The 10,975-nt window shown below is 44.7% G+C and overlaps 1 protein-coding gene across 12 annotated transcripts in view; it reads left to right on the top strand.

Moving 5' to 3' along the window:
• The first annotated feature begins 7,296 nt into the window (after window positions 1–7,296).
• The window catches only part of EMSY (EMSY transcriptional repressor, BRCA2 interacting), a 43,318-nt gene continuing 39,639 nt past the window's right edge, over window positions 7,297–10,975 (top strand). For 2 of the 12 annotated variants that reach the window (XM_064410834.1, XM_064410833.1), the window contains exons 1-2: window positions 7,306–7,702; window positions 8,640–8,748. In XM_064410834.1, the coding sequence (XP_064266904.1) occupies window positions 8,679–8,748 (70 nt within the window). In that variant the 5' untranslated portion in view covers window positions 7,306–7,702; window positions 8,640–8,678. Of the gene's footprint in view, window positions 7,703–8,345; window positions 8,369–8,639; window positions 8,749–10,975 lie in introns of those variants that run through there. The other 10 variants (XM_064410829.1, XM_064410826.1, XM_064410827.1 and 7 more) reach the window with 9 other exon arrangements.

Raw genomic sequence — 10,975 nt, 5'->3', positions numbered from 1 at the left:
CAGGGGAAGAATGACCTCCCTGCTCATGCTGGCCACACTGCTCCTGACACAGGCCAGGATGCCCTTGGCCTTCTTGGCCACCAGGGCACACTGCTGGCTCATGTTCCTGTCAACCCCCAGGTCCCTTTCTGCCTGGGCACTGTCCAGCCACAGTGTCCCCAGCCTACAACACTGCAGGAGGTTATTGTGGCCAAAATGCAGAACTCAGCACTTGGACTTATTAAACGTCATCCTATTGGACTCTGCACATCCATCCAACCAATCCAGGTCTCTCTGCAGAGCCCTCCTACCTTCCAACAGATTGACACATGCTCCCAGCTTAGTGTCATCTGCAAACATACTAACCATAGACTCAACACCCTCATCCATGCCATCAGTGAAGACATTGAGCAGAGCAGGCCCCAGCACAGAGCCCTGAGGACACCCCTGGTGCCTGGCCCCAGCTGGGTGCAGCACCGCTCACCAGCACTCTCCGGGCCCGGCCATCCAGCCAGCTCCTGACCCAGCACAGAGTGCCCTGTCCAAGCCATGGGCTGCAGCTTTTCCAGGAGTGTGCTGTGGGAGACAGTGTCAAAGGCCTTCTGAAGTCCAGGTACACAACACCCACAGCCTTTCCTGCATCCACCAGGTGGGTCACTTGGCCATAAAAGGAGATCAGGTTGGTCAAACACGACCTACCCCTCCCAAACCCATGGTGGCTGGGTCTGACACCCTGGCCATCCTGTAAGTTCTGTGTGGTGGCACTCAGTACAAACTGTTCCATAACCTTACCGGGTACTGAGCTCAGACTCACTGGCCTATAATTTCCAGGATCCTCCTTCCCGTTGTGTGAATAGGTGTCACATTGGCCAGCTTCCAGTCATCTGGAACCTCACCAGTGAGCCAGCACTGTTGGTAAATGATGGAGAGCGGCTTTGCAGGCTCATCTGCCAGCTCCCTCATCACCCTGGGATGGATCCCATCTGGGCCCATGAATTTATGAACATCCAAGTGGCTCAGTTCTCTGACTGCCTCATCCTGGCTAACAGGGGGACCATTCTGCTCCCTGACACCATCTGCCAGCCCAGGAGGACAGTTGTCCTGAGGACAAGCTGTCTTCCCACTAAAGACTGAGGTAAAGAAGATGTTAAGCACTTCTGCCTTCTCCTCATCTGCAGTTACTGAGTTTCCTCCTGCATCCAGTAGAGAACAGAGGTTGGTCTTACCCTTTTGCCATTAATATATTTGTAGAAACATTTCTCATTATTCTTTACAAAAGTTGCCAAATTAAGTTCAAACTGAGCTTTGGCCTCCCTAATTTTTTTTCCTACATGCCGTAGCAATCCCCTTAAATACTTCCTGAGAGACCTGACCTTCCTTCCAAAGATCATACATCCTCTTTTTATTCCTGCTATTCTGAAGAACTGGGAGGCAAAGGTAGGGAATAACCAAATCTTGCAAGTTGGTATGTGTCTCACCTCTGGGAACAGGTGAATTCAGGCTGAGTAAGCAATACTAGTGACAAACATGCAACTTAATTCCCACCCTAAGTTACAGTAATGCAGCATCCCAGCTCCTCCCTTGAGATTAGCTTTCTGCAAATTAAAGTTAACAATCTCTGTGATGACATTAAAAGGTTGTCAGACCAAATTTCCATTGCATTTTCCTACCCTATTTCACTGGGATATTTTTTCTTTTTATTTTGTCTTTATTTGTCTGTACAAGCCTTGCTAATCCCCAGTGCTCACATCAACCAAAGTGCATGGACTTCACCCAAAGTTTCACTGAAAACTGCACAGTGATAATAATGCTAGTTTCTGGTTTGTAAGTGCAGCACCAGCTTGCTTTTCTGTTGCTGTTGTCACCCCACAACAATACTGTACATTTAAACTTTCATCTGCAAGGTGTTCCAGGATCAATATAATTTCTAATACTTATATTAGGATTATATAATCTTTAATATTCACTTCCTTCCTCAGTATTTATAGCATGCTCAGCCTTGTAAAAATAATTGGTCAAAATCATGAGCAAGTAATTTGTTGATGAGTTGATTTGAACTTTAAAGCAATAGACGGTCTGTTGATGGTTTAAAAGGGCAACTTGAAAGAGAAAATGAGAAAATGCAAGCTTCCCTAAAATACAGTGCAGATTGGCTCCCAGTGTGACTGAATTCTGTTAATTGGTGATCTGCGATATATGTTCTTTGAATGGCAGAAGCTTGTTAGAGACACCCAGCGTTTGTATAACACACATACAAACGTATGTGGCCGTAGATAAGGACTCAAGTGGCTCTGTGGAGCAATAACTTCAATACTTTGCTTCATTCCTGTCCTGAGCAAGCAAGTTTATATGTTCTTTGCCAATACAGCAAGCCACAAACAGGATGCAGGTTTTCATCTGCCTCCCAAGATTGCAGAGGGTACCAGGTTTAATTCCTTGTTTGATATGTTGCAAAATATCACAAGTGATTCTTTTCATTAGCTGAGGTTATGTTGTTGAGTTTTTGCCTCAGTGTAGCAAAGTGTTTAAATAGATGCTTAACTCAATACACAGTGGCATTTTGATGCATTTTTAATGCTTGCTGAATTAAGATTCTTTAAGCTCAGAAGCTGTTAGGATTTGTAAAACAAAAGCATCTGATGAATAGAATATGTATTACTTACAATGGGGGGGGGGAAATATCTATTGATTGCAACACAAAGCTATCTTTAGTAAAAGTAGCTGAAATATCTTTGTGAATTTAAATACAAATAGTCCTAGCTGACAATCTGTCTGACAAGGCTGTGTATAAAAAGCTCCTCTGCAAGCTGCCAGCACCTAGACATTGTTGAGGCTTCTGCTTTTCTCTTAGCCAGGAGGAAAAATGTGATGGGAAAGTGTTTGAGGAGGAAGAGAGATTAGCAGTGGTCTGAGGGGAGAAGAATGGCATTAAAATAGAGATGCTCATGTCAGGAAAATATATGAAGTCACTGAATAACCCATTAGAATAAGTGGAAACTCCATTGATTAAGCCACTGGGAAACAAAAAAAAGGCCACGAAATAATTTCACTTATATTAGAATCTTATGCAAGACATGGAAGGTACTTTAAACTATCCTTAAATTCCCTAAAATTTGAAATTATCTACCAAGTTACATTCCTCTTAGTATCAAAAGCATAGTGGACTTTTTTCTACTTATTTCTCAGTTGCTGGCAGACTGACACAAATACATTTTTTCCCTTGATTTACCAATTAGACATTTAAAATTACTAGTGTACATCTCTTGAAAGCTGGAAATTCACTGTTTACCTCATAAAAGCAGCAGCTGCAGTAGCTGTGCCTGATTCCTATATAGTATCAAGCTGAAGCACCTCTCTTCTACCCATGAAAAGCTGAAGAAAATGGATTATTGCAGAGCCTGTATCAATCGGGTTGTAGTGATGCGAGGGGAGATGCAGTTAATAACCCAGTGAGAACTACAGCCAGGCTGCTCCACTCATTTCCCATGAGCTCCTAAAGAGCTGAGAAGCACAGCTTTGTCCTGGTGACCTGAGCTGCATACAAATCACCTCTCTGGGAAAATCGTAGCTCTTCCTCAGGCCATCTCACAGCTGAGGCTTCCAAGCTTACTTCCTTCTCTCTTCCATTGTCTTTGAGGACAAAAATAAGTGTGGTGAGACAGAATATTCTGTTAGCACCCAAAAAGTGTCATTAATTAGAGCAGTGTGTGTTGAAATTCATATTACTTAAGCCAATGAGGAATCTGAAATTGTTGGGTTGTAGAAAACATAACAAAAAGTAGTAGAGATTGATGGCCATTTCTTTCCCTTTCTGAAACGAGGAACAGATTTTGTTTAAATGTGTATAATTGAGCAAATTCTTAAAAAGAATACTCAGTAGCATGCTTTTATAAAATCAATCATGAAATCACAGAGTGGTTTTGGTTGGAAGGGGCCTAAAAGATGTCCTGGTTACAGCTCCTTACCATGGGCAGGGACACCTTCCACTAGACCAGGTTGCTACAAGCCCCGTCCAGCCTGGCCTTGAACATTGCTTGGGATGGGGCAGCCACAACTGCTCTGGGCAAGCTGTGCCAGGGCCTCACCACCCTACATACAATACCTAGCTGTTATATATAATTATCTGTTGTTAGTAAAATGCATTATAAAAGTGGGAAATTAAGGCACAAGAGAGATCACAACGATTTGAAGTGTTGCTCATCAGGTCACCATCAGATTTTATCATTTGAGTTCTTAGCTCCCCTTGACTGACAAATTAATTTCACCTTGTGGCTTTTTGACACTGTTGAGCTTTGCTTCCTTAGGAAAGATGACAAAATGCTGCTGTCAACAATTCTGTATCTTGTTTTACTTTCTGGACACTCGGAAAGTGCTCTGTAATTTTGGGCCTCCTTAAATGGTGACTCAGAGAGCAAGGATGTAGGTAATGAGAAATAAAAAAAATTATTAGTATCTGTGAGGCATCGAAGGTTAGAAAAAATGCTGGCATTCTCACACTGCATTTTTTCCCTTTACCTACAATGACTTTATTTATTTGATATGAGTTTACTGACCAAATGTGGGACATTTAGCCATGTTTCTGTATTAATGAAGTAAGCCTAAAGCACATTGTCTTTTTTTCTTCTCAGTTTTTTAGTCTATAACTGGAACACTTGATATTTTGGTCATCAGACAAAAGGAAATGTTGTCAAGTCTCAGTCTCTTGGATTAGGCTAGGAGATCTGAGCTGCCTGCATGAGTCATTTTGAATTCAGACAACCCTAGCACAGTTTTACAGAAAGATCTGTGATGTTCTTGGACTGGTTATGTGATGTGGGATTGGACTAGAGAAGGCTCTCCTGACCAGACCTTGCTGGGTTTGGGGATAGTTCTGGTGCATCTGCTTGGACAATCTTGATTATTGATCCAAGCTGATTAACAGCTGCAGAGCTCTGGCCTTTTTATGTTTTTCAGCACTCATTATTTATGTGCTTTAGGCACTTTTTTACTTTGTCCATGCTATCTCAGCCCTCCCATTTTTCTGGGTAATGGAGAATTGATTGTAGGCTAGTCTGAAGTAAATGGTAACATCATGGCTTTAACTACAAGGAAAATTTGGCTTTCAGACTTTCTGAACCTCTCATAAATCTCTAAGTCTGCGTCTTCATCCTTAATAAAAATAAATATTCCTGGAAGTCATCTTAGGACATCTGTAGAAATGCAGCAATCACAGCTTCAGATATTTCATACATACGTAACTGACTCATTTTTTACATTACTTTTATGCTCTGTGTACCAAAGGAAATGAAGCAAATCCCATTTTCTTGAATACATACGTAAAACATATGTGAGTGCCAGTGTGTGTCTGTCCACCTTACCCACAATAACTTTTGATTCTCTTGGCTACTTTCATCCATGTTGGAAAAAAAATAAAGAACAAAAACAAATACAAAATAAATCTAATTATGTTTAAGCAAGTCTGAAAAAGGTATTTCTGATCCTTATGAGCTGCATGATTAGCAGTGAATCCACTCTGAGAACAAAGCACTTTCATAAGCACACAAACTGAAACATAACATCCAGCTAAGATCTAGATCTTAGTAGGTAAGTTTTCTTTAAGAAGGCAGGTTGGGACATTTCTGCTCATGGAATAACTTATTCTACAAATATCAGGGCTGGCTGTTAAACATCTTGGGTGCAATAAAATTCATACTCTGCTCGAGCATCGTAATTACAAATTCAGAATAAATCTCAAAAAGGTTATATTCTGGTGAGTGCTGAGGCTGTCCTTGCCTTTTCCTGTTGACCAGAGGATTCTGACTAAAAGACACATCTTGAGCCACCTGGTCTAGTAGAAAGGGTTACAGCTCATGGTAGGAGTTTGGAACTGGATGAGCTTCAAGGTCCTTGCCTGCCCAAACCATGCTAGGATTCTGTGATTTCCAGGTTTGGAATTTGTGATTTCCCTTCCAGTGGAGTCTCTGACATGGAAAGGAAAACTCCAACTTCTGGCACAAACCTGCATCTTCCCATTTGTACAAATCTTAGGACATTTATTAGGCAATATTATGCAAAGATGATGCTACTTGCCTTCAGCTCATTCTTGTTTAGGAAGGCATTACAAGGAGAAAAAGAAAATTTCTAGCTGTCTTGTACTGTTTAGCATAACTGTTTTCAAGTACTTTAGATTTATATCGCTGTGAAGAATAATAGGAAACGGCAAGTGTGAAAAAACGCCAATCACTTGTTTTTAAGATTTTAAAAGTTTAACAGTAATAAAATGGTTATAAAAATAGTAATATAATTAGAGTAATAAAAATTTGGACAATTTGGATTAGGGCAATATGAGACTATAAGAACAAAGAGTAACAGATGGTTCAGGTACCTCTTTCTGGGCAAAATAAGCCCAAAAAAGGACACACATTAACAGAGGATTAAGCCTTAAAAATGACAGCCTGTTATATATTCATACACCTCATAAATGATGCATAAATTCCATTTAAACCCAGGATTCTGTCTGGTCATTGTCAACTTCTTCCTCTGAATCCTAAGGGTGCCTTCATGACGGGAGGAAGTTAGTTTCTCCTGATAATGGAGCAATAAATTATTTTTCTCTGAAAGATTTAGGCGTCTTGTGGCTGCTATCTGGCGTGAGTCCTTTCTTTAAAAAAAGTATCTTACGTAGCATAGTTTCTATTTCAACATTATGTAATAACCTGAAACTATATTTAACACACTACTTAAGAAAATTAATACAGCACAACTTTCCAACATAACACATATAATATTCATTTTAATATTTGCGAAAAGCCAATAATAAAACATGCATTTTCCACAGGTTATTTTATATTTTCTCGCCGCAACGTGCAGCCACAACAGGGCGCGTTATTTTTCAGCTGCACCCCATTTTATTTCCTGTTTCTGATTTGATGCGAGGATTTTCAAACAGACAAAATTTACTGCTTTTCACGGAAATTTTCAGGAAAACAACTGATAATCGCTGTGAAATGCAGAAGAGGGGCCGGGCCCGGGGCTGTGACACTGCTCTGGCGGTGTCGGGAGCAGACACGGCGGAGCGCTGTGAGGGAGGGGGCTCTAGGTGAGGAATTCATTCCCTTATTGTTCCTTTATTGTTCCTTTATTGTCCCCACAGGCGCTTCGCCGCAGCCCCGCGCGCCACCGGCGTCCGTTTTAAGGCAGAAAACTGCAGACAGCCAAACGGCGTGGGGGTGATGTTCTTTTCCCCTGTCACGTTCCCTTCCAGGAGCGGGGGCCGGCTGTTATTTCCCGGAGTTCTGGGCTACGCGGCTGCGTTCCAACCGCGCCAGCGCGCCCCAGCCCGGGCAGAGAACGCGCAACGTATTTTGTCCCCTCCGCTTGCCCGTCCCCGCCCGCCGAGCCGCGGCGGGACGGCGGGCGCCGCTTCCCACGCGTCAAGAAACCCCGAGAAGAACTATCGTTCCCAGCATGCTCCTTGCCAGCGCGCATACGCAGTGTTCATTCCAGCGGCCATCTTGGCACCCGTTTCCTCCAGCTCCTTACGGCGGAGGGGTGGCGGGGACTACAATTCCTAGCGCGCCTCGCGGCGCCCGCGCCTGCGCAGCGCGCTCGCCCGCCATCTTGGCCCGAGTAGACGCCGTCGCCGCCGCCGCCGCCAAACAAACCCGAGCCCGGCACTGGCGGGCGGCGGGGCGAGGGGTGCGGCCGCCGCGGAGCCTTCGATGTGCCGGGCACGGCCGGGCAGGTGGGTCCTGCTCCCCGCCCTACCCGGGGCTGCTCCGCCTCAGGGAGAGGGGCAGCTCCGTTTCCGGGACGGCGGGGACCCGCCGCCCCCTTCCCGGGCCCGGGGCAGCGCCGCTCCGGCCGATGCGGGGAAGCAGCGCCCGCTCCCTCCCTCTCTTTCCCCGGCCCCGGCGGGGACCCAGCGCCGCTGGCTCCGGCCGGTGCCCCGCTCCCGGGGCCCGGGAAGGGCGGGCGGGAGCGCCCGGGGGCGGCTGCCTTCGGGCGTCCTTGCGGGAGAGCCTTCCCCCTGCCAGCCCCGCGCTGCAAGCTGCGGCCGCGGGGCTTTTGTTCCCGGTGCCCAGCCCTCCCCACCCCCGCTGCCGTGCCCGGCCCGAGTCCCGCTTGCCCAACTCGCCTCCGGCTGCTCTTTTTCCCTTTATTACCCGCGTCGCGTCGGGGAGATGCGCCCTCTCTCCCCGCCGCCCGCGGAATCTCGCTGCGTCGGCATCGAGGTGTTGCCGTGTTTGGCTTGTTTCTTGGGGGAGGGGGCAGGCGTTGGTATGTGGAGAGCAAATTTTCACACACGATGTTTTTGCCATCCTGTCATAGAATGGAATAGGCTGGCGCAAAACGCGTTCTCCCGGGGGGAAGGGGAGCGCGCGGTTCGCTGGAAGAATTCTTTTAATAGGTGCTCTGCATAAAGAGAGAGAGGGAGGAGACTCAAACATCATTTCAGCCTGAAAAAAATAGGCTTCAGAAGGAGATAGGACGCTGTAAAAAGGCTTGGGTGATGCATTTGAGCTGGAGAGCATAGGAAGTCCATGCCCTTGTGAAACTGCCGAATTCCTTCGTGCCACTACAAAGCCTGGGGCGGGGATAGGAGCAGACCGAGGAGTTTACATGAATCGGCTTGGGAAATCAATAAATTGTGGGCTTGAGCGTTTGTATTCCTTTTCCAGCGAGGCTGAGCTCTGTGGGAGCACAGACACAAGGGAAGGATGCCTGTGGTGTGGCCTACTCTTCTGGACCTCAGTAGGGATGAGTGCAAGAGGATCCTTCGCAAACTGGGTACAGTAAGATGATACAATTTGTGGGTCTGTATTTTGCCCTTTGAAGATTTGCCTTCGTGCTGCTTGCATGAAATATTTTAATATGTCTGCAGGCAACTTGCAAGTAATTTCCTGTGTTTTCCATGTGTCATTGGTTTGACAGCCCTGGCTTAAAGTTATGTTTGGCCGACACTCTCAGCCCTAGCAAAATGAGTAGAGAAGAATTGTTTTGATTTGGTCGAATCTCGCTTGGATGTCCTAGTTGCTGTGTTGCAGGGCTGGGTTTTTCTGTCACTATTGACATGCAGCACAATTTTCTGTGAAAAGAGAACCTTTGAGGTAGTTGTTTTTTGGTTTTTTTCTGTTGTGTTGTGGTTTTTGGTTGTTTTTTTCCCCCCAGTTCTGTATTAGACACCTTTTTGTACCCCCCAAAAGTAGTGGAATCCTGCTTTAACTGTCACTGTAGGGATGAATCAAGTATTGAAGTTATTATTGTAAAGACATAAAACAGGATTTTAAAAAATGCTGCTTGTGATTTGCAGTTGCTCAGGTTGTCAGGGAAGTGGGAAAATGATGTCCTCACTCAACTGCAATAACCACAGGAGTCTTTATCATTGTTTCAAATGTAGCTCAGTATTTGAGACCCCTGCCCAAAAGATAGACACTGGAAGATATTTTTGTGCTCTGTCCTTGTAGATCTAAGTGTATGAGGAGAGATGCTTCTGTGTTTTGGAAAGTTATAAAAACGTTTGCTCTTTCCTCACTTACCTGCTTTTGGCTACTGCAAGGGAGAGAATCCTTTGTTAGACCTTTAATCTGATCTGGCATAGTTGGTTTTGAGTTCTTATGGCTGAATTTGTGTAATTAAGGGTTTGGGGTTTTGCCAGTTAAATGATACTAGATGGGAAAAGAAAAAAAGCCTTATATCTTTCAGTTTCTTCTGAGGACCATAATCTGGGAGATGATGTCAAGAAGAAAGTTGAGGCTCCCTCTAACTTCTGTGACTGTCAAGTGACAGCTTTTCTTGTTCTCATTTTGTTTGACAGCTGAGAGATGGTGTGCTGTATTTCTTAACTGTGCCAAGGTTCTCATTCATGGCAGAGCCATCCACTTTATTTTTTGAGAGTTGAGAATTTATTTTCCCTCCCTTTGCCCTTTTTCTTTCATTTGTTGGGAATATTTGTATGCTGTTGGAACAGTGATGCAGGTGTTGCACACAACATTGCAACAAGCTGTACTGTCTGTTAAGGTGACAACCCTAAGCCTTAAGCAAGGCTCAAGAAGTGCAAAAACTAGGAAAAAAGTGCAGAGTGCCAAAAACTTTGGACTAGATATGTGCTACTAAGTTTCATTAGCATAGCTGTGCTGGCTGGAAGCCTGGAAAAAAAACTTTGATCCGAGCTAACAGCGGTGTGCTGGCAGAACCTTGCTGGTGCAGCTGAGCCAAACAGAGCTGCAGCTACACCTCCTTCAATGACATAACCTACACTGACAGGAAGGAAAAAGAAATCAAAAATAATAATTTTTGTTTTGCTGGCATGAGCTGTGTCCCCACAAGGGGGCCCTGCCAGCAGGGTAAGGCTGAGGCTCTGTGAGCTGAGAGGAAGCACCCCACGGGACTGAGGGGTGAAGGAGCACAGGCAGTGGGAGCAATAGCTCCGTCACAGTCACATGCAGCAACAGCCATCTACTTTAGAGGGTCCTGCTTTCCCAGGTCACAGCCCAGCATCTAATTTGGCTGATGGTACAGCAGCAGTGGGAGTACTCTGTAAGGAGTGAAGCAGGGACATAGGTGAGGCTGAAATGCATCTTAAGGCATGCAGGACCTGGTGTTGATTGTGGTTTGTTACTGAACGAGGTGATGATCATGGCACCTAACACTAGCAATAATGATATTTACTTGCCAAACCCATTTTATCTATTTCATGTGTTTTGTGTTGCTGCATAAACACAAAGGGGAGGAAGTTACAGCTGTTCTGTAACCCTTACTAGCTTCCAAAAGACCAGAATGTGCCTTTTTACAGCTATAGTGTAGAGGCTCTTTATTTATAATGCAAAAGGAAAAAAAGTGTGCCCTTGATAAATAATTATGGTTGCATTTGAGAATTACTTTAAGTTGCTGACAGAGGAAAATAGTTAGTATCATGAATATTGTAACATGATTGTCTAGATAAATGTTGATATTAGTAATAACCATTGCATTAATTTGTGAATGTTTTATAACTGAAGCTGTAAATGCTTCTGTA

Source organism: Passer domesticus, chromosome 2 (assembly GCF_036417665.1).
Source record: "Passer domesticus isolate bPasDom1 chromosome 2, bPasDom1.hap1, whole genome shotgun sequence".
In the NCBI taxonomy this organism is placed as follows: Eukaryota; Metazoa; Chordata; class Aves; order Passeriformes; family Passeridae; genus Passer; species Passer domesticus.
The sequence above is the reverse complement of the archived record's forward strand: the minus strand, read 5'-3'. Positions and strand labels throughout refer to the sequence as shown.